The 27,480-nt window shown below is 43.3% G+C and overlaps 1 protein-coding gene across 1 annotated transcript; it reads left to right on the top strand.

The window, feature by feature from the left end:
• The first annotated feature begins 12,714 nt into the window (after positions 1-12,714).
• Positions 12,715-26,150, top strand: LOC140718617 (transmembrane emp24 domain-containing protein 3-like). The gene is made up of 3 exons (XM_073032590.1): positions 12,715-12,939; positions 21,966-22,214; positions 25,747-26,150. Exons 1-3 carry the CDS (start codon positions 12,793-12,795, stop codon positions 25,987-25,989), a joined length of 639 nt encoding a protein of 212 aa, XP_072888691.1. The 5' UTR covers positions 12,715-12,792; the 3' UTR covers positions 25,990-26,150.
• Positions 26,151-27,480: the final 1,330 nt, after the last annotated feature.

Genomic DNA, 27,480 nt, shown 5'->3' with positions numbered 1-27,480 from the left:
ATAAAGAGAAATTGGACTATCTTGGGTTGTTTTCTCTGATGCACTGAAGACTGGGGTGCGCGGGAGTGGGGAGACCTGATAAAAGTTTATCATATCAACTGGTGGCATAGTCGCATCAGTGGGACGAGAGGTCCTGAGTTCGAATCCTGCCGGCTCCCTTGCACGCTCTCCATCCGTGCCTGGGTTGAGTGTCGAGCTAGCAACTCGGCCTCGTAAAACAAAAAACCCGGAGAAGGATGGGCTCCGCCAGGTTTCAGATGCCCAAGACACGCCGTACGATGAGCAATCACAACTCCCCCAGGAGTTAAGGGCACACACACACACACACACACACACACACACACACACACACACACACACACACACACACATACACACACACACACACACACACACACACACACACACACATACACACACACACACACACACACACACACACACACACACACACACACACACACACACACACACACACACACACACACACACACACACACACACGCTTAAATCCAAAGTTCTTTTAGAAGTCAGGAACAAAGCATAAAACTTGTTTCACAATCATTTTATTAAGTTAATGGAACAAAGAAAACAGAACTGTAACAGGGGGCCTTACTACTTGAAGAAAAGAGGAACTAAAATGGCATTAAGTATAAAATAGTTACTTTTATACCCATAGATAACAATAATCCAATTACAAAATACTTATTTAATACTCTTGTGAAATTCACTTAATGAAAGAACAAAGAAGCTAAGACGCTTGCAGAATTATACTTTGTATAACAACTAGAGGCATATTAAAGTGTGATGTATATAAAGGCTTCTTATAATACAAGCAGATTATTAATTGCTAAATGGCAAAGAAAATGATAGTTAACAGTTCAACCCAACAACCCCCCCCAAACAATCACATGTTTAGAATCATTACATCTAAAAATTCAAAGGCTGAAAAGCTTGTCGTATCTATGTTATGCATAAAATACTTATTTTATTTTATAAATTAATTATGTTATGAATAATTTAAAGTAGTTTCAAAAATCTATTTAGGTTATAAAATATCAAAGCATATCTTTTTCAAAATATTCATAAATTATATCATGGTTAGACAAATTAGTAGGCACAATTACATGTTTCATTAATGATCACCTTTAAGCAAGTAAAAATAGTAAATTATGAAAAGGCATATTAGTATGAATATTATAACTCATAATATTGAGTAAGCCCAGCTTCCAAGACTTGAATTAATCCAATCAAAGAAATCCCATCCATATGGTCAGACAAATTAGTTCTATCTTCAGACTTATCAGGTATGTAAGTACAACACACCTTTCCAATAACTGCCGATAACTGCACATGTTAACTGCTAAAAGATCTAATGCCATATGATTTTGAAGAACCATCTTATGTGTGGCACCCGTTTCTGTGGTTACTTTTCCCAAGGCTTCAGCAGTGTTGTGGCTTTGCCTTTCTAAGGCGGCAGCACCATCTTTCATCTCCCTTACATTCCTTACAACATTTTTAAACGGGAACAAAATTGATGCAAAACAATCTCCCTCCAAAATTTCTCATTTACTTCTAGACTCAGGAGTAAAGTGCATGTATGTCTCATGGCAGGAAAAACATACCCTAAGTTACAAAACCCTAACTAATTACATGGAAGAGAGGTGTAGGCTTCATTTCCACATAAGAAGTATATATTGTTCCATGAACATAGACCATTTATTACTACTTGACGAGAGCTTTGTTGAATTGCAATACTTCTGATTGTCAATAATACAAGTATACAGTATATTATGAGTCATCTCAACTGACACAATAAGAGTAGGAAAAATAACAACAATAATATTAGAATAAACTTCATAATGTCCAATAGTTGTCAACTTACTTGAATTCTTCTGAGTGGTTAGTAATTTGCTCACTGTAACCCAGCACTGTGACTAAGAAGTTACTAGCATGTTAACTACAGTGCTTATTGTCCTTGTTGGATTCCACTTCAGCTCACTTACAGAGTGGCTGGTGTGTATCCACTTAATTTCTCCTTCTACCTTCATCGCCAAGTTGGTAATTAACAGCATTTGATAAGGACCTTCCTGTCCAGCTCCCAGTGATTCCTCATGTGGTTTCTTAATCAGGATCTACTCACCAGCTCTCAGGGCGTGTCCTCCTTCTTCTGGGTCTTCCCAAGAAACAGAAATCTGTTGAGAAGCAGATTGGAGAGCTTGAGTTAATTTCACACAATTGTTAACTAAACTGTCTGCCATACTATGTGCATCAACCTCTCTGAGATCGAGGGTTACTGGCAATGAGATAGAATTTCCAATTTCCACCTCAAAAGATTTAGTTTACTTTCCTTGTCTGGGGCTGCTCTGATGCTACGTAAGACCAAAGAAAGAGCCATGGCCATGGTACACCCTCATCATGATGCTAAGTCAATCGTTGTTTGATGGTTCCATTCATTATTTCAACTTGTCCTGATGAGTCAAGTCAAGTCACTTTTTATTGTCATTTCGACCATACCTGCTGGTACAGTACACAGTAACAAGACAACATTTTTCAGGACCATGGTGCTACATGAAACAGTAGAAAAACTACACTGAACTGCGTAAAAACAACACAGACAAAAAAAAAACTACACTAGACTACAGACCTACTCGGAACTGCATAAAGTGCACAAAACGGTGCAGGCATTACAATAAATAATAAACAAGACAATAGGCACAGTAGAGGGCAGTAAGTTGGTGTCAGTCCAGGCTCTGGGTATTGAGGAGTCTGATGGCTTGGGGGAAGAAACTGTTACATAGTCTGGTCGTGAGAGCCCGAATGCTCGGTGCCTTTTCCCGGATGGCAGGAGGGAGAAGAGTTTGTATGAGGGGTGTGAGGGGTCCTTCGTAATGCTGTTTGCTTTGCGGATGCAGCGTGTAGTGTAAATGTCTGTAATGGCAGAAGGAGAGACCCCGATGATCTTCTCAGCTGACCTCACTATCTGCTGCAGGGTCTTGCAATCCGAGATGGTGCAATTTCCGAACCAGGCAGTGATGCAGCTGCTCAGGATGCTCTCAGTACAACCCCTGTAGAATGTGATGAGGATAGGGGGTGGGAGATGGACTTTCCTCAGCCTTCACAGAAAGTAGAGATGCTGCTGGGCTTTCTTTGCTATGGAGCTAGTGTTGAAGGACCAGGTGAGATTCTCCGGCAAGTGAACACCAAGAAATCGGGTGCTCTTAACGATCTCTACTGAGGAGCCGTTAAAGTTCAGCAGGGAGTGGTTGCTCCGTGCCCTCCTGAAGTCAACAACCATCTCTTTTGTTTTGTTCACATTCAGAGACAGGTTGTTGGCTCTGCACCAGTCCGTTAGCCGCTGCACCTCCTCTCTGTATGCTGACTCATCATTCTTGCTGATGAGACCCACCACGGTCATGTCATCGGCGAACTTTATGATGTGGTTCGAGCTGTGTGTTGCAGCACAGTCGTGGGTCAGCAGAATGAACAGCAGTGGACTGAGCACACAGCCCTGGGGGGGGTGGGTGGGGAGGGGGTGCCGTGCTCAGTGTGATGGTGTTGGAGATGCTGCTCCCAATCTGGACTGACTGAGGTCTCCCAGTCAGGAAGTCTAGTATCCATTGGCAGAGGGAAGTGTTCAGGCCCAGTAGGCTCAGCTTTCCAATCAGTTTCTGAGGAATGATTGTGTTGAATGCTGAACTGAAGACTATGAACAGCATTCAAACGTACGTGTCTTTTTTGTCCAGGTGGGTTAGGGCCAGGTGGAGGGTGATGGCAATGGCGTTGTCTGTCGAGCGGTTGGGACGGTACGCAAACTGCAGGGGGTCCAGTGAGGGGGGCAGCAGGGTCTTGATGTGCCTCATGATTCTGGTTGATGTGCACAATGAAAGGACCATTCAATGTTCATCAGTCAACATAATTCCTGACAAACACTTCCAATGAAATGTGTTCCTTGGTCAGAGTCAACGTGGCATGGCAATGCCCATCTAGGAATACAGTCCTTGATCAGAGACTTTAGATGTGTGTGTGGCAGTGGCTTTCCCTGCTGAAAAGCTTGCCCACTATTGACATTTCAGCAAAATTATGTACTTCACATATAAGTGTAAAAATGGGCCCAGTGGGACAGGAGCACATAATTATAGTAGCTTCTCCACTGCTCCAGGATTTGTTTTCTGGCGTGTTGTGTATCTTTCAAGCCTTTGTTGAGCTTGTGTTCTGAACTTTGGATTCCACCACCATAGGGAGAATCTGTCAATCATCTTTTCCACTCCGATGTGTCCTAGAGAGTGTATTTGCTGTGCCAGATAAGGGAGCAATGTAGTTGGGGTTGCCATTGTATGACTAGTGCCATATCTCCATACTCTAACATTGTTTAACTTCCCACCATTCTCTATCCAAAATCACTTTTTCTCTCTGGAACATTGTACTTGCATCTCTCGAATAAGGCATGAACATTATTTTCTCAAACTTCTGGTAATTGCAACCCCCCCCCCCCCCCCCACTTCTCCTTCACCATTCTCCATTTCCATTTCCCTCTCTCATCTTTTCTCCTTACTTTCCCATCACCTCCCTCTGGTGTTCCTCCCCCTTCCATTTCTTCCATGGCTTTCTGTTCTCTTCTGTCAGATTCCCCCTACTCCAGACATTTATCTCCGTCACTAATCAACTCTTCCTAGCTCTGTACTTCACCCCTCCCCTCTCCTACTTTCACCTATCACCTTCTGTCTTGTACTTCTTTCTCTCCATTCCCCGCCTTCTTACTCTGACACCTCATCTCTTTTTTTCCAGTCCTGACGAAGGGTCTCGGCCCGAAATGTTGACTCGTGTTGACTCTCTTTTCCATAGATGCTGCCTGGCCTGCTGAGTTCCTCCAGCATTTTGTGTGTGTTACATTCTCAAATGTCTTGTATGTTTGTCTGAGATACAGGCTAGGGTTAAATCAGGGGACTGCTGAGCGGTGTGCCTCGAAGGCCCAGAAGGCCTATTCCGCATTCTATCTCAATAAGTAAGTAAATATTAAACCTGATCCTGAAAACCAGTGTGTCCGAAGATCGAAGGCAATGATCCTTACGCACTGGGGCTTACCTGTGACTCCACACCTACCAACACTTGACTCTCGGAGGGTCTCCAAAATGGTTGAGCCAGCCCCAATACGTTCAAGGGGCTGTGAACTTTGGCCTTGCCAGCACCGGCCAGATCCTGAGGAATAACTAAACATAAAACAAGTTCCCTTTCACCACAGATGGAGCCAACATCTGGTACAATCTCGTTTAATAACCTCATTAAACAAGCACAAGACTTGGTATGGTGAGCCTCAGGCTAAGCCACCCAGACACATATGGAAATACTTCAAGCAGCATTTTGAACAAAGCATTGAAGAACATAAAACAAGAGATCAGTTTCATTTGTCACACATACACCGACAACATTGAAACATGCAGGGAAATGCAATATTTGTGTCAAATCAAGTCAACAAGAACAGCGCTGGGCAGCTGCACTTCTGGCACTAACATAGCATGCCCACAGCTTACAAACCCTAACCCATACGAGTTTGAAATGAGGGAGGAAACTGGAGCACATGGAGGAAACCCTTATGGGGAGAGATTTAGATACGACGATGAGTCATGTCATCTGCAGAAGTTCTCTGAAGACTCAGCAACAGTTGGATATATAAAGGGAGGACAGCAGGGTGAATACAGGGCCCTGGTGGAGGTCTTTGTCAAATAATGCAGGCTGAATCACCTGCAGCTCAACATCAATAAGACAAAGGAGATGGTGAAGGATTTTTGGAGGACCAAGCCTGCACTGTTCCCTATTCCTATTGATGGTGATGATGTGGATGTGGTGAGGACCTACAAGTACCTGGGGTGGGTGCGCCTGGATGGCAGACTTGAATGAAGCACCAACACAGAAGCTGTGTGCTGGAAGGGCCATGGTTGTCTTTACTTCCTGAGAAGACTGAGGTCCTTCGGAGTATGCAGGCCTCCCCTTCGTGTATTCTACCAGTCTGTTGTTGCCAGAACAAACTTCTATGCGGTGGTGTGCTGGGGCAATGGCATCAACACGGGTGATGCCAACAGGCTCAATAAACTGATTAGAAAGGCTGACTCTGTTACAGAAGTCATATTGGACACACTGGAGGCTGTGGTAAAACAAAGGACCCTCCGGAAAATCCTGGCAACTCTGGACAATGTTTCTCACCCTCTGCATGCCACCTTGGCTGAACAGAGGAGCACTTTTAGTGATAGATTAAGACAACTGCTCTGCTCCAAAGAGCGCTATATGAGGTTCTTCTTACCTTCAGCTATTAGGTTCTATAATGAGTCAACCTATAGCCGGGGAAGTGATGACCCCCTCCTGTTAAACTGTTATTAACCTCCTTTTACCAGAGCTCTGTTTAAGCTCTGTTTACCACACCCTGCTATTAAGGACATCCAGTCCAATACTGTGTGATTCTACCATCACTTCTTACCTGGATGGTGTGAATGTATAATATTACAGTAATTTTTGCACTACCGCCTTATCAGTGTGACCTTGTAAATCTTGTAATCTTTGGCTTGTAAATTTTGTCCATCTTGCTTTTTAGGTAACTTTTTAAAAATTCTTTCTTACTTCTCTTCTAATATTTGTATATCTGTGCACTTGTAATGCTACTGGGACACTGTAATTTCCTTTGGGATCAATAAAGTATCTATCTATCTATCAAACCCCTCCAACCTACATAATGTTCATATTCATCCTTCTTCCTCATATTCATGTGCCTATCTAAATGTTTCTTAAAAGCCTCCAATATATTTGTCTCCACCACCATACCAAGCAGCACATTCCAGGCATCCAGCACTCTCTGAGTAAAAAAGTTACCCCTCACATCCTCTTTGAACCTACCCCCTCTCACCTTCAGTGCATGCCCTCTGGTATTAGATATTTCTAACCTGGGAAACAGATACCCTCTGTCTACTCTGTCTTTGCCTCTCAAAACCTTATAGACCTTAATCAGATCTCCTCTCAACCTCCGTCGCTCCAGAGAAAACAACCCAAGTTTGTCCACCCTCCCATGATAGCGACTCTTTTTATGCCATAGACCAAAACCATTAAGGGATCCATGGACCCCAGGTTGGGAGCTCCTCCTGCAGAGCATGTGGACCGAATGCAAGCTAATCAGTCAAGTTCAGGTAGGCAATTTGACCAGCATGGGCAAGTTGGGCCAAAGGCCCTGTTTCCATGGTGTATAACTCTATAACTCTGTAACATGACACCAGAGAATCATTTAAATCATGGAGATGCAACAGGGAAGTTAATGTTTAACTTTTGAACATTCTTTTGAACTTTTGACTCATTCGTAAGGCCAGTGATGTTGCGGGGGTGGAACTGGACTCTCTGACGGTGGTGTCTGAAAAGAGGATGCTGTCCAAGTTGCATGCCATCTTGGACAATGACTCCCATCCACTCCATAATGTACTGGTTAGGCACAGGAGTACATTCAGCCAGAGACTCATTCCACCGAGATGCAACACTGAGCGTCATAGGAAGTCATTCCTGCCTGCGGCCATCAAACTTTACAGCTCCTCCCTCGGAGTGTCAGACACCCTGAGCCAATAGGCTGATCCTGGACTTATTTCCACTTGGCATAATTTACCTATTATTATTTAATTATTTATGGTTTTATATTGCTATATTTCTACACTATTCTTGCTTGGTGCGAGTGTAACGAAACCCAATTTCCCTCGGGATCAATAAAGTATGTCTGTCTGTCTGAATTACTGAGAAAAACCACAATGACAATTGGGTCTCTTAACTTTGAAAGAAGGTAAGTGAAGCCCAACCTTGCAGGTATATGAAAGGTTTTCAAACACAAATTCATGGAAGGAAGATAGGACAGTGGGGAAAGGGGCTTGAGTCCATCTATGGGATTCATCAATTTAATACAAGCTCATCAAAGCTTTTGATCAAAATTGAAAACTCAATCATTTGTGTTTTTAATATTGATGGACCACAGGACATACTCTTTTCTCACCCAACCTCAGTGGAAAAACCCTGTTTACATTTACCCTATCAATACCCTTCGTAGTTTTGTATTCATCATTTATTTATTATTATTTTAGTTTATTTTTATATTTGTACAGTTTGTTGTCTTCTGCACTCTGGATGAACACTCAAGTGGGGTGGTGTTTCATTGATCTTCTTATGGTTATTATTCAAAAGATTTATTGAGTGTGCACAGCAGAAACTTAATCTCAGGGTTGTATATGGTGACATACACAGTATGTACTTCAATAGTAAATTTACTTTGAACTTTGAAAACATCCTACCATGGCTTGGTATGGAAAGTAATTTGCCTGAGACTGTATAAGAAATTTTTTCCCCCAAGAAATTGCAGGGAGTTATGGACACAGTTCAGCAGATCATAGAAACCAGCCTCCCCTCCATGGACTCTGTCCACACCTCTCGCTGCCTCTGTAACACAGCCAGCATCATCAAAGAACTTAACCACCTTCTCCCCACCTCCCACCGGGCAGAATACTCAAAAGCCTGAAAGTATCGACCTCCAGGTTCAAGGACAGCTTCTATCCCACTGTTGAAAGACTATAGGAAAAAGTAGGAAGGAAGGAAGGAAGAATAGCTTTATTCACCACGTGTACATTGAAACATGCAGTGAAATACATCATCTGCATCAATAACCAACACAGTCCCAGGATAAGCCCGAGTGAGTCGCCATGTTTATGGTGCAAAACTAAAGCATGCTCATAACTCACCAACGGTAACCCATATGTCTTTGGAATTTGGGAGGAAACTAAAGCACCTGGAGAAAACCCAGGCAGTCACAAGAAGAATGGACAAACTCCTTAAAGAAAGCAGTGTAAAACAGTGCTGTTGAGAACACTTCCCTCAAAGTCAAGTTCCCCTTAAGTCACACTCCACACTGACCATTCATATTTCTGCTCTTCCGGTCAAGATGGCACCTGCGTACAGTACTCCTTCGGTCGACATCTTCTGGATAGATTATGAAACCAGACCTTTCACTTCCTTTTATATCTTTTACATTTGTTTTTCATCTTGAATGTTTTTCATTCTGGAACCTGTGATTTGCAGTTTGGACATCATTTGGGTGTTCCAGCGCTCGGCAGTCTTCGAGAAGATTCTGGGAGGAAGAGGTGGTGAGCACAGGTAGGCTGCAGGAGAGGGTTTTTTTTTGTAAACTGTGTTTTTTGCCCGAACTTGCTCATTTTCTTGTGTGCCAGGGTAGGGATTTGTGGGCCGACGTGCCTGTTCCATTTCTGTTCTTTTTTTGGTGTGGGATGGAAGTGGATTTGTGGTTGATGATCGTGCTGCCATTCTTTTCCTTTTTTGGTTTCATGGCCGTCTGGAGAAGAAGAATTTCAGACACGAGAAAATCTGCAGATGCTGGAAATCCAAGCCAGACACACAAAATGCTGGAGGAACTCAGCAGGCCAGGCAGCATCTATGGAAAAAAAGTACAGTTTGACGTTTCGGGCCGAAACACTTCGGCAGGAAGAAGAATTTCAGAGTTGTGCACTTTGATAATAAATAAACCGTTGAACCTTTGACTTGGAAATATATCGCCAATCTTTCATTGTTGCTGAGTTTAAATCCTGGAACTTCCTCCCCAACAGCACTACAGGAGCACCTTCACCAGGACAGTGGCAAATACCTACATTCGGTATTATTTTCCAGATTCGCTACTTAAGAGGTTTGCACTAAAAATATCCGCACATCCTAGACACTCAGTCTGAAGAAGTGGTTTCTCTCCATTGACCCTAAATTGGCTCTCCATCTCAATGTCTTATTCATTCTCTTATTTTTAGGTTTCCCTATATCTCAGCCCGAAATGTTGACTGTTTATTTCCCTCTATAGCTGCTCCTGACCCGCTGAGTTCCTCCAGCATTTTGTGTGCGTTGCTAGATTTCTAGTATCTGCAGAATCACTTGTGCTTATATTTCTTCCTGGTCATTTTGGTCCTGTCAGTCCACATTTCACAAAGACGGGCAAGTCAGCAATAAAACAGGAGCAGAGAATTCCAGTTTCCCCACTTCCCATCATCCACCCCACACCCCCTTTAGTTTGTGCATCTGTTGTTCCATTTGACAAGGACACTGGATTTCACAAAGGAGTTTATTGATCGGCGTCAGTACAGAAGAGCTTCAGAAAGTGCTGCAGTCTGGAGTGCATCACAACGAAGGAGCAAAAAGATTCAAGTTCAGAGAGACACAAATTTATTCCAAGGACAAAGAGCAAATAAAATTACTGAATATGGAGGGTGTTTTGTTTTAAAATTGGTGAATAAACAGTAGTAATGTTAAAACAAATGCTGCTCACATGTAGAGCAGGTGTCTACAATTCCATCCGTACTATGTATTAAACCATCTCCTGTGGTTTTGTACATTCCTTCTAAGCTAATGGGCAATAATGAAACTCACTCTAAACAAAGCTTCCGCAAGCCCTGAGGCATATGTGTGCAGAACAGGACTATTAGGCAAGGGACCCAAATGGTTTGAAGCTTCTAATTATACACAGTCCCCTCCTCCCACCCACCCAACACCTCTACATAAGTGAATGTACAATATTTTAACTAACAGCAGAAAATGCTGACCAGCTCAGGGAGGATGGGTGGAGCAGGGGATCCCGACATTTTTCATGCCAAGGACCGTAAGCAAGGGGTCCATTGAGAACCCCTGGGATAGAGGAAGAGAGCTGATGTTTTGGTTCAAGGACCTTCATCAAACTCTGGAAATCTCAGAGAGGAAGTGCAGGTCACCACCGGGTTCGGGAACTGTAATTGCCCTTCAAACATCAGGCTCCTGAACTTGCATGGGTGACTTCACTCACCTGAATTCTGAACTGATTCCACAACCTATGGAATCACTTTCAAGGACTCGACAACACACGTTCTCAACGTTATTGATAGGTTTGATTTTTTTTTGTATTGCACATTTTGTCTTTGTTTGCACATTGGTGTTTGTCAGTCCTGGTGTGAAGATTTTCATTAATTCTATTGTACTTTTTGTTCTACTGTGAATGCCTTCAAGAAAATCAACCTCAGGTTAGTTTAGGGTGACATATACGTACTTCAATAATAAATTTATAATCAGAACCAGGTTGAATATCTTCGGCATATGTTGTGAAATTTGTTGACTTTGTGGCAACAGTACAATGCAATGCATGATAATAGAAAAAAGCTTAAATTACAGTAAATATATATATATATTAGTTAAATTAAATAAGTAATGCAAATATAGAAATATAAAAGTAATGAGGTAGTGTTCATGGGTTCAATACCCATTTGGAAATTGGATGACAGAGGGGAAGAAGCTGTTCCTGAATCGTTGAGTGTGTGCCTTCAGGCTTCTGTATCTCCTTCCTGATAGTAACGGTGAGAACAAGGGTGATGGGAGTCCTTAATGGTGGATGATGCCTTTTTGAGGCATCGCTCCTTGAAAATGTCTTGGATACTACGGAGGCTAGTACCCATGATGGAGCTGACTAAGCTTACAACTCAGTGCAGCTTATTTCAAGCCTGTGCACTTCACCCCCCCCCCCTCAATATCCTCCAGACCCTTCCTATCCATGTGCCCACCTATATGTCTTTGATTATTGTAACTGGAATTAAAAAGTTGACAATTGCTCAATTCCTTTCCACACACACATGCTGCTTGCCTCTCCGCCTCCTCCCACCCCCACCCCCCGAGTTTCTCCAGCAGATTGTGTGTTGCTTTAAATGAGATGTGTAGGGCAAGTTGTATTTTTCTGCACCAAGTGTATATGCCTGGGGAAGTGGTGATGGTAGGTACGATCGTGGCATTTCAGAGTCTGTTAGACGCCTGAATATAAATGGAATAAAGAGATATGGATCGTGTGCGGGCAGTAAGTTTTGGTTTAATTTGGCATCATGTTTAACACAGACATCATGGTCTGAATAGCCTGATTCAGTGCTGTACCATTCTACACTCAGTGGTCACTTTATTAAATACTTGCAGTACCTAATAAAGTGGCCACTGAGTGTACGTTCATGGTCTTCTGCTGCTGTAACCCATCCATTTCAGGGTTCAACGTGTTGTGCATTCAGAAATGCTCTTCTGCACACCACTGTTGTAACACGTGGTTATTTGAGTCACCTTCCTGTCAGCTTGAACCAGTCTGGCCATTCTCCTCTGACCTCTCTCGTTAAAAAGGCCAGCCAGACAATCTCTGTAAGAGTATTGATAATGGCTGGGGTCACCCGTCTTGTAAAGACACCGTCCAGACGAAGGCAATGGCAAACCACTTCTGTAGAAAAATTTGCCAAGAACAATCATGGTCAGGGAAAGATCATGGTCGCCCACGTCATACGACACGGCACATAACGAACGACACCTCTGTATTCCTTTACATTTTGAAAAATGAATTGTCTTACTTTTACGCATTAGAAGCTGAATTTTAAAGAGGTAATGAATAAATATTTGGCACCTAAAATAGGTGAACGAATAAGACTTTGAGAGGGCAAACCCATGAAAGTGTAGATGTAACGGGTCGAATGGTTATGAGCAGTTGTGGATTTCCCGGGTCAGAGGGAAAAGTTTCAGCAAGTCAGCAAATCGGGTCCAAGGATGATCGTGGGATTTAATCCTGATGGCGCCGTGCAGAAATGCCGGTGGTTTCAACAAGCCTTCAGCCTCCGGTGCCACGTCAGGCTGGGGCAGGCGATGGGGAGGGCGGAGCCGGCCCGGACGTGTAACAATTCCCAGGTCTGTGGACTGGGAGCCCCGAGGTGACCTGGAGTTTCTCCCGCCTCGGCAATGATCACGCTTATCTTTCTCCTCCTGCCGCTGCCGCCCTTGGCTTCCGCGGGTTTCTCGAAGTTCATGTTCGTGCTGGCCGACCGAGATGTCCAATGTTTCTTCGAAGAGGTCGAAAAGGACACGGAGTATCATTTCTTGTTCCAGGTAAGGTGTTCGGGTTTCCTGGAAAGATAGATTACACTGAAACACAAGAGAGTCTGCAGATACTGGAGATACTGAGTAATGCACACTGGAAGAACTCAGCATGTATCGCAGGAATAAAGATTCGACGTTTATTTTAGTTTATTTGTTTAGAGCCAACACCCTCCATCACACGAGTTCGGAGTGATGCAGGTGGGCATTTATGTTGCGCCGTTCACGAACTCAATATGTCTCACAAACACTTCAACAGCGAACGGGTTACCTCGCTGGAAGTGTCGGGCTGCTGTGGGGCAGGAAACGAGCGCTTTTCGTGTATAACGAGATCCCACAGACAGCGCAGTGAGAATGAGAGATGGGTGTTCGTTGGCAGATATTGACCGGCACGTCTGCCCTGCTTTGTAGTGACAGCCTGGAACTTTTTGTAATGGGAGAGTTCATAACTGACTTAACAGCGTCACACATCCGTCCCACAGAGTGCCTGAGTACAGTACCTAACTTCACAGCTTTACGGAAATCCCATCTGCAAATCCTGTAGTGATTTGTCATCATTTTTTTCTGCACAATAAACAGAATGTGTTTAATTAAGAAGAAATTACTAATCGAGAAACTATTGCAATTCAGGTAAAAAATATCAAAATGTACGTTATTACATTAATAACTTCCACAGAAGTTATTACGTTATTGGTAGTCTAGAAGATCAAACGAGAGAGTTAACAATATTGGTACACCTTCCTTTTATGGAACACAGGTGAAAATACTTCGAGTTCAGAGTCTTTCAGAATCAGAATCAGGTTTAATATCACTGGTGTATGTCATGAAATCTGTTGGTTTGCAGAGCAGTACAGTGCAATACATGACAATAAAAAGCTATAAATTACAGTGAGGTATTGATGCACCATTAATAACTCTCTCTGAGACGTAAAGGCGAGATATCGGCTTTTATTGACTGGAAGAAGGAACAAGCAGTGGTTGACCATCATACTACATCCTGGAGACAGAGAGGCCGGGCTCAGACCTCAATCGCCTTTATACAGGGGTCTGTGGGAGGAGCCACAGGAGCAGTCATCAGGGGGCGTGTCCAGACAGGTATATGTAGTTCACCACAGGTATAAATTATATAAGTAGTGCAAAAATAGAGGGGGAACATACTGAGTTAGTGTTGATGGGTTCATTGTCCATTCAGCAATCTGATGGTGAAGGGGAAGAAGCTGTTCCTAAAACGTTGAATGTGGTTCTTCAGGCTCCTGTACCTCCTCTTGAGTGGTAGCAATGAGAAGAGGGCATGAATAACATCACAGAGATGAAATGTCCATCTTTAGGCCAACACAATCATTTTGTTGTGAGCGATTTTGGGCCCCTTATCTAAGGAAGGATGCAGTGACACTGGAGATGGTTCAATGGAGCTTCATGAAAACTGATTCCGGGATTGAAGAGCATTCGATGGCTCTGGACTCTTGTTCATCGGATTTCAGAAGAATGAGGGGTAACCTCATTGAAACCTGTCAAATGGTGAAATGACAATAGAGTGGATGTGGACAGGACATTTCCTATGGTGGGGGAGTCTAAGGTGGCACAGCCTCAGAACAGAGGGGTGTCCTTTCAGAATGGAGATGAAGAGGAATTTATTAGTCAGGGAGTGGAGAATCTACGGGATTTGTTGCCAGAGGTGGCTATGGAGGTTAAGTCTTTACATATATTTAAGGTGGAGGTTGATAAATTCTTGATTGGTCAGGGCATAAAGGGATACAGTGAGAAATTTATTAGACTATAGTACGTATGCTCAGTTCTATATTCAGATTCTTTAGGAATCTAATCCTTTACTCATACATCGGCTCCTTCAAGCATGTAAGGATCCCCACCCCCCATCCACCCCTAAACTTCACCCCTGTGATTGACCAGTCCAGCACTGAGTAACTTGGATATTTAGGTCCTTATTGAATTTATAGGAGTGACCTCACCGCCTCGAGTTAACATGTGCTCCCACTGCCTACAGGATTCGGTGCTCTGCAGCAGAGTTTAAGAGGTGGTGTCTAAAGAAGGCAGCGTCCATCATTAAGGACTCTCACCATCCAGGACATGTCTCTCTTCTTGTTACAACCATTGGGGAGCAGGTACAGGAGCCAGAAGATACACACTCAATGCTTTTAGGAATAGCTTCTTCCACTCTGCCAGCCTATTGCTGAAAGGTCCGACGATCACACAAACGTGGTCTCCCTCTTCCTCTTTTACACTTTTTATTTATTTTTATTTTGCACCTTATATTAATTTACTCTGCCTGCACTGTACTGCGGCCAGAAAACAACAGATTTCACAGCAGAGTGGCAGAGCAGTTAGTGTGTAAGGCTTTGCAGCGGCCGTGATTGGAAGATTGGGGTTCTGTCACACCTCGATCTGGCCAGCGGAGGTAGGCAGCGATGACAAGGCCAATCTTTCCTGCTCACCTGCCTAGAAGGCTAATTATTAGTTCATTATTAACACCTGTGCTTCTGTGTAGCCCTATATAAGTTCCTTCCCCACACCCCCCACCCGTTTCTTTGTTCAGTCTTAGAATCATCATTTGTAAGTGAGGCCTTGCGTTTGATCGTAGGAATTTCTAGTTAATGGTTTTTTTTTGGATTTTAGCTTTGTAAGTTTTTTTTTGAACCATTTGCCTGTACCTTGCCTGCTAAGGAATCCAATAAAGCCTTGCTGGATTCCTCTTCCTCGAATTTTGTGTTACTTGTCTCTGCAGCTGGGTTCACCACTACTCGGTGTGAGGGAAGTTATCGCTGAAGAAGTTACCTAGTCAGCTGTGACAGGTTAAAATCCTGCTGCTGTCTATGAGGAGTTTGTATGTCCTCCCTGGACTGTGCAGGTTTCCAATGGGTACTCTAATTTCTAACCCCCATTCCAAAGACATACAGTTTAAGGTTAGTAACTTGAGGGAATCTATGTTCAAAGTTCAAAATAAATTTTTTATCAAAGTAAATGTCAACATGTAAAACCCTGAGATCCATTTTTTGTGGGCATACTCAATAAATCCATAATGGAATAATAACCATAATAGAATCAATGAAAGACTGTACTAACTTGGATGTTCAGCTAGAGTGGAAAAGACAGACTGCAAATGCAAAATGAAAGTAATGATAAGCAATACTTATCAAGAACATGAGGTGTAGAGTGTTTGAAAGTGAGTCCATAGGTTGTGGGAGCATTTCAGTAATGGGGTGAGGGAAATTAACCTCTTTGTTTCAAGAGCCTGATGGCTGATGGGGTAATAACTGTTCCTGAACCTGGTGTTGTGAGTCCTGAGGCTCCTGTACCTTCTTCCTGATGGCTGCAGCGAGAAGAGAGCATGACCTGGGTGGAGGGGGTTCCTGATGACGAATGCTATGTTCCTGTGATACTTGGGTCACTTCTGCTGCTTCAGGCGGCATCTGTAGAGGGAAATGGATAGTTGATGTTTTTATTGGAATCTAAAATGTCAACAGGCCTTTCCCTCCTCACAAGCTGCATAATTCATTGAGTTCTTTTGTTAGTTTTTTTTTTAAACAAGTCTCATATATTTTGAGTCCTTAAAATTGAAAAGGCAGTAGCAGCAGGATTAGCCGTGAGAAACTTTAATAGGCTCATGAATAAACACAGAAAATGATGGAAATTTTTAGCAGGTCACTACCAGTGGAAATATTAACTCTGTTCCTTTCTCCTCAGATGCACCTAATTTGTTGAATACTTACAGTACCTTTTTTTCTTCACAATCAATGTTCAAAGTAAATTTATTGAAGTATGTATACTGTATGTCACTAAATAGTATCCTGAGATTCATTTCTGCAGCCATTCGCAGAGAACAAATGAATACAATGGAATCAATGAAAAACAACATGTTCAAAAGAAGATATACTGTACAAATTCAAAAGAAACAAATAATACATACAAATAAATAACATTGAGAACATGAGCTGTAGATTTCTAGCTCGTGGATTAAGTTCAGAGTTCGGGTGAGTGAAGTTATCCCCTTTGGTTCTGATGGTTGAAGGGTAATGACTGTTCCTGAACCTGGTGGTGTGAGTCCTAAGGACCGAAAGGATTAACATATGATGAGCATTTGATGGCTTTAGGCCTGTACTCGAGGGAGTTCAAAAGAAGGGAGGGGGTTTTCTCATCGAGACCTGCGGAATATTGAAAGGCCTAGATAGAGTGAATGTGGAGAGGATATTTCCTGTAGTGGGTGGGTCTAGGGCCAGAGGACACAGCCTCAGAATAGAGGAACATCCATTTAGAAGAGAGATGAGGAGGAATTTCTTTAACCAGAGGGTGGTGAATCTGAAATTCATTGCCATGGACATCTGTGATCGCTAAGCCATTGCATATACTTAAAATGGAGGTTGACAGGTTCTTGATTAGACAGGGAATCAAAGATTATGGGCAGAAGACAGGAGAATATCATTGAGAGGAATAATAAATTAGCCATGGTGGAATGGTGGAGCAGACTTGATGGGCCAAATGGCCTAATTCAGCTCCTGTGTCTTGTGGTCTTATTATTCATAGTTGCTTATCAGATTCTGGGAACACTAACAATGACATGCCTCTGCAGCTGGCATTAGGACACAGAACCTTCTGATGGATATTGGTGACCTGGAGGTGTGTTATGTCAAAGTTTGAAGCGAACATGAAACTTGGAAATGGGCTTAAAATGGGGGATGGTAGAAGACTTCAAAAGACAGGTTGACAAAGCACACAAACAGTTGAAATTTAGCACTTTACTTTAAAATTGGAAAGAGGTAAATTGGCAATTAGGTTTATTATTGTCACAGTGAACAGCCTGCCTTCCAAACAACCCATTCATTACAACTGTGCTGTGAGCTAAAAGAAGGTATGAACAAAGTAATAAATTAAAAGATACAGTTTTAATTAGGTTTAAGAAACAAGGATCCTTTTAATCAAATACAGAGATCTATGAAAGCAGAAAGGCAACTTGTTAGGCAAGTTAAGAATGCACACAGGATCTCAGGCTTTCTAAATAAAGGGTCAGATTACAAGGGCTGACTTATTACAAGTACCGGTTTGCATCTACTGTGGGTGTCTGTCTAATACTTGGCAGCACTCCTTAGCAAGAAAGCCGAAGTATTGGAGAGTTACCAGATGGTATCATTTACACAGAGAGCTTGGGGAACCAGGATTACTCTCCTACCGAGGAGGTATAGGGAGAGGTTTTCAAACCTGGGACTTCATTCCAAAATCAGGCCCATGACATTCTAATGGGGGAGGGTAAGCAGTCTGAAGATATTTCTCAGAGTTGTATATGGATACATTGATGTACCATCAATAGCTCTCGGAGACGGGAGGTGAACGATAGGCTTTTATTAGCTGCAAGAGACCACGATTAGCAGCAAGAGACCACCACACAACATCCTGGAGACTGAGGGAGGAGCAGCGCCTCCAATCGCCTTTATACTGGGGTCTGTGGGCGGAGCCACAGGAGCAGTCAGCAGAGGGGCGTGTCCAGACAGGTATATGTAGTTCACCACATACATGCTTTGATAATAAGTGAACCTGTGGATATATTGGCACCAATGACATAAGTAGGAAACATGAGATCCTAAAGAGAGAATTCAGGGAGCCGGGTAGAAAGCTGAAAAGCAGGATCTCCAGGGTAGTAATCACTGGATTGCTGCTTGTGTCGCATGTCAGTGAGAGTAAGATTTAGCAGTTGAATGATTGGCTGAGGAAATGGTGCAGGGGGCAGGGCTTCAGATTTCTGGATCATTGGGATCTCTTCCAGGGATCTCTACCTATACAAAAGGTAGAGGTTACAACTGGACCCTAGGGGACCAATGTCCTTGCATACATATATTTACTGGAGCTGTTGGGAAAGGTTTAAGCTAATTTGGCAGGGGTTGGGAACTCGAATGAAAGGGCTATTGGTTTACCAGCAGAGACAGTGTGTTGGGAAACTCATGAAAAACAGGCAGATGACAAGGCAAAGTTGCAAGTAGTGGGCTGAGCTTCAGTCTAAAAGGGGGCCAAAATTGAAAAGGGTGATGGATACAGGACTCAAGATGTTATATTTGAATACTCCCAGTCTATGGAATAAAGCAGATGATCTTATAGCACAGTTAAAGATTAGCAGGTATGATGTTGTGGGCGTCTCTGAGGTATGGCTGGAAGAACATACAGTAGTTGAGAGTTTAGTATCCAAGGATATGCATTGTATCGAAAGGACAGGCTGATAGACAGTAAGGGTGACATGGCTCCTTTCGTAAAAAATGAAATCAAATCCTGAGAAAGGGGTGGCATAGGATTGGAAGATGTAGAATCCTTTTGGGTAGAGTTTAAAAACTGCATGCATGAAAAGACCCTAGTGGGATTATATAGAGGTTTCCAAACAGTAATTGAATATTGGAAGTGAACACTGGACAACCAATTTTTTTCAAAAGTGTTGCTTCCACAGAATTTTTCTTTGTTTATGATAGACTGCTTGAAGCTGAACACAGATATAATTTCAGGCTGCTTGTATCACATAGGAATTTGAAGAAACAAAAAGTAATTTTTCATTGAATATAATGCGTTTAGTTGCAAAATGGCGCTGATGCTTTGCAGTAGTTCAACTAAGCTAAAAATGTTTGGTTAATAATTTTAATTTGTACTCAGTGTCTGAGGCTTCTCGTTTAAGTGTCCAACAATAATCAACCAGCAATGATGGATTCCAGTTGCCCTGATACCATTTCTCCATGACTGCAATGTCCTGGTGAAACCTTTCACCATGTTTGTCACTGACAACACCAAGGTTTGCATAGGAATGCAGAAAATGAATCTTCAGTGACATGTTGCACTTCCTGGTTTTGTATGCTTGAAGCATGTTGTCAACCAGCTGCACGTAGTTTGGTTAAGCTGTAGTGGCCAAGAAAATTTTCAGCAACATTCTTGAATGCCTGTGATGCAATTTTCTCTGGTCCCACTGGGAGTTCTTCAAGTTGCCTGTCATTGATGACCTGTTTGATTCGTGGACCAACAAAAATGCCTTCCTTAATCTGGGTATCAGTTATTCTGACTTGAATTATGGGCTGAAGTAACAAATATAGGTGTTTAAAATGGTGCATGATAGGGAAATTTCATGGTGATTTTCATGATCAGTAGCCCAAAATCCATAACATGCACCCAAAACTATTCCAGAAGCAAAATCTTTGTTGTCCAGTGATATTAAGAAGAATATCACTTCAACACTGAAGAGAGAATGATAACTAACAAGATGAAGTCCAGACCAATCAAGGGGTGCATGGGTTTGAATCCTTCCAAAGCAACTAATAGGCAATAAATTTAAAATCCAATAATTCATTAAAGCAGGAACTTCCCATAACTCCTTATGGCATAAAAGGTGGCTGTTTGGTCCATCGAGTCTCTGCTGTTCCCAGCAGTCCTATTTCCCCCAATTTATTTGCCTTCTAACCTATTCTTTCTCACGCATGACCATTAACACTCCCCCCCCACACCTAGGGCCTGTTCCTATGCCATATTCTATGTTCTATATGTAATAGACTGAGTGGCCTCTGTCTATAGAAGTCTACTTTTTAAAAATTTGGATTCAGTTTTTGTTACTGTTGCTGACCTGTGTTAGAGCTGATAAACACAAATATTTCTTAAAGTGGGTGCAATGTCCCTTTATCCATTCAAAGGATGTGGGCTTCATGGGCTCAGCCAGCATTTAATTGCCCCTCCATAATTATCCTGGGGAAGGTGGTGGAGAGCTGCCATCTTGAATGATACAAGTCCCTGAAATACAGGTATTGAGGGGAAGCTTCAGGATTTTGACCCAGCAACAGTGTAGGAATGGCAATATGCACAATCTCCAAGTCAGTATGGTGTGTGGCTTGGAGGGAACTTTCAGGTAAAGGTGATTGTTTTGCTGGCCTTGTCCTTCCCACCTGTTAGTGGTGATGCGTTTGGAAGAGTATCATAAGCACAAGAAATTCTGCAGATGTTGGAAATCCAAAGTAAACACACAACATGCTGGAGGAACTCAACAGGTCAGGCAGCCTCTGTGGAGAGGAATAAAGAGTCAGCGTTTTGGGTTGAGGGGAAATGAGTCAGGTTGAGAAGGTGGGAGGAAGGGAAGGAGGACGAGTTAGAAGGTGATAGGGGAAGAAGGTGAGATGCTGGGAAGTGATTGCTGGAAAAGTTAAAGGGCTGAAGAAGAAGGAATATGATAGAAGAGAGTGGACCATGGGAAAAAGGAAAGGCAGAGGAGCACCGGGGGGAGGGGGAGGGGGTGGGAAGGTGAGAAGAAAAGGGGTAAGAGGGAGCCAGAATGGGGAATGGAAAAGGGGAGAAGGGAGAGGGGTGACATGACTATAAGCTGGAGAAATCGGTGTTCATGCCATCAGGTTGGAGGCCACCAACTCTTTATTCCTTTCTGTAGATGCTGCCTGATCTGCAGAGATCTGCCAACATTTTGTGTGTATGTTGTGTAGGGAGATGGTGAATTAGTGCAGTGTGCCCTGTAGATAGTATAAACCAGGGATTCCCAACCTAGTGTCTATGGACCCCTTGCTTAATGGTATTGGTCCATGGGATAAAAAAGGTTGTGAACCCTTGGTATAAACTGCTACCACTGTACCTGTGCATCTGTAGTGAGTGAGTGTTTAGTCTGGTGAATGAGGTCCAGTAACCCATTAAAAGACCAGAAAGGGACAATAAATAAATATTACAAACAGAAGGAATAGTGCCACAGTGTTCATGGACTGTTCAGAAATCTGACGGCAGAGGGGAAGAACCTGTTCCTGAATTGTTGAGTGTGGGTCACCTCTTCCCCAGTGGTAATAAGAAGTGGGAACGTCTCGGAAGGTGAGGGTCCTTAGTGATAGATGTTGCCTCTTTGAGGCATCTCCTCTTGAAGATGTCCTTGATGGTTGGGAGGCTTGTGCCTGTGATGGAGCTGTGTGAGCCTACAACCTTTCCTGCAATCTCTGTGACCCTCGGCATTGGACCCTCCATGCCATGTGATGAAGCAACCGCTCAGTCAGATGTGTTGATTAAATTTTTATTCCCATCAGGTGATTGCGGGTGGACACTACGATGTAGATTACTTCATTGAAGACCCCAAAGGGCAAGTGGTCTACAGAAAACACAGGATGCACCAAGAGCACTTCAAAGAAAAGGCAGAGCTGTCAGGCACCTACAAGTTCTGCTTTGGCAACCAGTTCTCCAGCTTCACCCACAAGAAGATTTATTTCCACCTTCAGATAGGCAAGAGACCTCCTGTGGTCTCTGGTGACTCCAGAAAACCTACCGCTCTTACCCAGGTTAGCTGACGGTGACCAGGCTTGTGAACGTCTGCTTACTTCACCTACAACAGGATCTGTAGATGGCTAGTCAGATGGCTTTGAAAGTTTGCAGGATGTGGTGTTGTGGATATACTGACTCTCCAGTTGTGAGTTCAAGTCCAATCCAGAGATGGGAAAACCGGTGTACAGGGTAGTGCTCCAATGCAGTAGTGAGGGATGGTTGGACTAACAATAATACTAGCATCTGGATAAGGTGTTAAAGTCATAGGACATTACACCATAAAAACAGGCCCCTCACCCCATCTAGTCCATGCTGGACTATTATTCTTCCTAGTCCCATCAGCCTGCACCCAGACCTTAGACCTCTATATCCTTCCCATCCATGTAACTATCCAAATTTCTCATAAGTGTTGAAATCCAACCATATGTCCACCAGTTCCACTGACAGCTCATTCCACAGCCTCACCACTTTCTGAGTGTAGTAGTTCCCCCTCATGTTTCCCTTAAACATTTCACCTTTCACCCTTAACCCATGACCTGTAGTTGTAGTCTCACCTAACCTCAGTGGAAGAACCCTGCTTGCATTTACCCTATGGAGACCCCTCATAATTTTGTATACCTCTGTCAAACTTCCCCTCAATCACCTGTGAAATGTTTGATTTTATTTACTTAAGTGAACATTTAAAAAAGCCTGCAGCAGTACTTCTAAGAACAGGGGAGCTATTTATCCTTTGGTTAACATGGCTATAAGATTTTTAAAAATTTGATGAAAAATTCTTGCCTGAAATGTTAACTGTTTTTTTCTGTTACAGATGCTGCCTGACCAGCTGAGTGTTTTGACATCTTCTGTTTCTATTACAGCTGAAATCTCACACTCAGTGGCCACTTTATTAGGTTCACCCTTACACTTTGTTAATACAAATATCTGATCAGCGAGCCATGTGGCAGCAGCTCAATGCATAAAAGCATGCAGACGTGGTCAAGAGGTTCGGTAGTTTTTCAAACCAAATGTCAGACTGTATCTAAGTGACTTTAAACGTGGGATAATTAATGGTGCCAGATGGGATGGTTTGAATATCTCAGAAATTGTAGGTCTCCTGGGATTTTCACGCACAAGTCTCTAGAGTTTACAGAGAATGGTGTGAAATATGAAAAAGAAACATCCAGTGAGTGGCAATTCTCTGGGCAAAAACATCTGGTTAACGAGAGAGATCAGAGGAGGATGGCCAGACTAGTTGAAGGTGATAGTAACTCACATCACCACATGTTACAACATTGGTTTGCAGAACAACATCTTTGAACATACGACCTGTCAAACCTTGAAATGGATGCACTACAGCAGCAGAAGACCATGAACTGGAGGTACCTAATAAAGTGGACACTAAGTGTAGATGTTTTATGATGCTTCCAGTATACAAACTCTTCTGCAATGTTTTCTACGTTACAGCCATATCTGTACTTCGAGGAAGTACTTTCTTGTTTGTGTGCTGATTTGGGATATTCTGAGAGTTAAAAATTCAGTACATTAGTGCAAGAATTCCTTTTAGTCTTCTGGAAATTTTTTTTAACATTGTGGCTAAAAAATGTTGTATGTGAAAAAAGGATGTGCAGGGACACGGTAAATGAAACACGGTGATGCTGAGATATGTCCTAGGATGTGCTGGGAATCGTCAGTGATGTAACTGGGGACATCAGTTGTTTCAGATCTTTCAACACCCTTGCACACGTGACCCAGCCAGGGATGATCATGCTCCGGCTTGTATCCCAGAAGCATGGTCCACAGGTCACAATTCTTAATCCATAGCCATCTGGAGGCTCCCTCAGCAGCCTCTGTGGCAGCTCTTTTCTTTGCAGACCCAGCAATGCCAAGGAGAGATTAGGTTCCGCAGTGCGAGCCTCCAGCATAACCTCTACACCCCACCTCTATAGGCTCCACCCCTGTCCCTGGCACTGCTCTACCAGCAAGAAGGTAAGTTATACGGAGTGTAACTTACTCCGTATAGTAAGTTATATCACTATATCACCATATCATTCCGGCTTCTACCGCTCACACATACACAATCACACAGTTCGGATACTGGTGTGTGTGTGTGTGTGTGTGTGTGTGTGTGTGTGTGTGTGTGTGTGTGTGTGTGTGTGTGTGTGTGTGTGTGTGTGTGTGTGTGTGTGTGTGTGTGTGTGTGTGTGTGTGTGTGTGTGTGTGTGTGTGTGTGTGTGATTAGGGCTCATTTGCAAGGCGGCTGGAGGATAAGAAGGAATGAAGTTTTGATGCAGCTTTACAGGAAATTGCTGGAATCCCAGTTGGAGTACTGAATGCAGTTTTAAAAATGGCTGAAAATAAAGATTAGTTTTATTTGTCGCATGTATATCGCAACATTGAAACACACAGTGAAATGCATTGTTTTGTATCAATGCCAAGAGTCCCACAGCCCACAAGCATTGCCACGCTTCTGGTGGCAACATAACACGCCCACAACTTACTAACAAGGACCTGTACATCTTTGAACTGTTGGAGGAAACCAGAGTATCCAAAGGAAAGTTGAGGGGAGAACATACTATCTCCTTACAGATAGTATCAGGAATTGAACTCCAATGACAATCACTAGTGCAGTAAAGCATTATGCTAACCACTATGCTACTGTAAGAAGAATTAGTTCTACCCAATCCCAACTTAAGCACCCAATTTCTTGGTGTTCACCTGATGGAGAATCTCACCTGGTCCCTCAACACCAGCTCCATAGCAAAGAAAGCCCAGCAGCGTCTCTACTTTCTGCGAAGGCTGAGGAAAGTCCATCTTCCACCCCCCCCCCCCCCCCCCCATCCTCATCACATTCTACAGGGGTTGTACTGAGAGCATCCTGAGCAGCTGCATCACTGCCTGGTTTGGAAATTGCACCATTTCGGACCCTGCAGCGGATAGTGAGGTTAGCTGAGAAGATCATCGGGGTCTCTCTTCCCGCCATCATGGACATTTACACTACACGCTGCATCTGCAAAGGAAACAGCATTATGAAGGACCCCATGCACCCCTCATACGATCTCTTCTCCCTCCTGCCATCTGGGAAAAGGCTCCAAAGCATTCGGGCTCTCACAACCAGACTATGTAACAGTTTCTTCCCCCAAGCTATCAGACTTCTCAATACCCGAAGCCTGGACTGACATCTTGCCCTATTGTCCTGTTTATTATTTATTGTAATGCCTGCACTGTTTTTGTGCACTTTATGCAGTCCTGTGTAGGTCTGTAGTCTAGTATAGCTTTCTCTGTGTTGTTTTTTTTTTTACGTAGTTCAGTCTAGTTTTTGTACTGTGTCATTTAACACCATGGTCCTGAAAAACGTTGTCTCATTTTTACTATGTACTGTACCAGCAGTTATGGTTGAAATGACAATAAAAGTGACTTGACTTGACAAGATCAACGACTGATCATAACTAACAAGGATTCTCAACCTGGGGTCCATGGCATAAAAAAGGTTGGGAACTCCTGGCCTAGCATGAATCTGATAGCCCATTGGTTGGAACTCATTGTGATCCTTTCTTCTTCCCTCTTTAGCTGGAGTCTTCCTGTACCGCAGTCTATTATTCTCTGAGTCGCATAGCTGTCCTGCAGTCACTACAACGCGCACAGGCACTGATCGACTGGCTGCATGCAGATAGTATCAACACCCAAGTCCTGTACTGGGCAGTGAGCCAGACCGTCAGCATTCTCCTGGTTATGACTGCACAGGTGGTTATCCTGAAGAGGTTCTTCACTGAGAAAAGGGCCAGTGTGTGCGCAGCTGGTGCTAGATTCTAGCACCACCTATCCATTGACTGCTGTGCCCTCATTAATTGCCTGAGCTGTTCCAGGGCAGCGCAGTTATTGTGTAATGACAAAGATTAATGAAGAAAAGATATTATTTTTATTTGTCACATGTACATCGAAACATCCAGTTTGCATAAATGGCATATTTCACTGTATGTTTTGATGTTCAAAGTACATTTATTATCAAGTTATGTGCACCATATACAACCTTGAGATTTGTCTACTTTCAAGCCCTCACAAAACAACGAAACGACATAGAATTAATGAAAAATCCCACACAGCAAAGACCAACAAACATCCAAAGTGCAAAAAAGAGCAAATTGTGCAAGCAGTAAAAAAGTAAACAAGTAACGCACAGAGCATGAACTGCAGACTCCCGGAAAGTGAGTTCACAGTCACGGAGGCGAGTGTGCTCGCCCAGGGGTTCAACGACTGCGCAGTCAAGAACATAATTCAGTGCAGAGGCAAGTGAAGTGGGTCCAGAAGCCCCACGCAGCAGGGCAGCAATTACTTCCGAACTTGGTAGTGTGGACCCAAGACTCCAGCGCCTTCCCACCCAATGCCGGTGGAGTTTGTGGTGGGGGGGGGTGCTCTATGCTAAGAGATCTCACTTGCAAAGTGAAGTGACCATGAGACGTTCTCATCTGTATCAGCCAAATGGTAGACATTGTATTGTGTTAATCGGCCTGCGTCAAAGCAGACAGCACGGTCTCTGTTACTTTGCACCTCTGTGACAGAGTTCGAGCCAGCAGAGCAGACCGATGCTGTCACTTAGCACATCAAACGTGCTCACAGGTGTGGATGGTGATCCTGAGGCTGATGGTGGGGATATTAGGGGCGGCATGGTAGCATAGTGGTTAGCTCAACACTTTACAGTACCGGTGATCCGGGTTCAATTCCCACCACCGCCTATAAGGAGTTTCTACGTTCTTCACATGTGTTTCCTCTGGGTGCTCTGGTTTCCTCCCACAGTCCAAAATGTGATTGGTCGTTATAAATAGCCCCGTGATTAGGCCAGGGTTAAATCAGAAGTTGCTGGGCAGTGCAGCTCGAAGAGCCAGAAAGGCCTGCACTGCGCAGTATCTCAATAAAGTAAAATAGAAGTATTTGAGTACTCAGATTCATTCCAGACACCATTAACTTTGAGTGTCTGGGATTTCTGTCCCCAGAAGCTTTTAGACCATCTGTGTGAATCTTTGTCCCAGCAAATGTGTTTGATGTATACAAGATATTAAGAGGAATAGATAGAGTGGACAGCCAGCGCCTCTTCCCCAGGGCACCACTGCTCAATACAAGAGGACATGGCTTTAAGGTAAGGGGAGGGAAGTTCAAGGGTGATATTAGAGGAAGGTTTTTTACTCAGAGAGTGGTTGGTGCGTGGAATGCACTGCCTGAGTCAGTGGTGGAGGCAGATACACTAGTGAAGTTTAGGTACTACTGGACAGGTATATGGAGGAATTTAAGGTGGGCGGTTATATGGGA

The sequence above is a fragment of the Hemitrygon akajei genome, chromosome 30 (assembly GCF_048418815.1).
Source record: "Hemitrygon akajei chromosome 30, sHemAka1.3, whole genome shotgun sequence".
Classification (NCBI taxonomy): Eukaryota; Metazoa; Chordata; class Chondrichthyes; order Myliobatiformes; family Dasyatidae; genus Hemitrygon; species Hemitrygon akajei.
The sequence above is the reverse complement of the archived record's forward strand: the minus strand, read 5'-3'. Positions and strand labels throughout refer to the sequence as shown.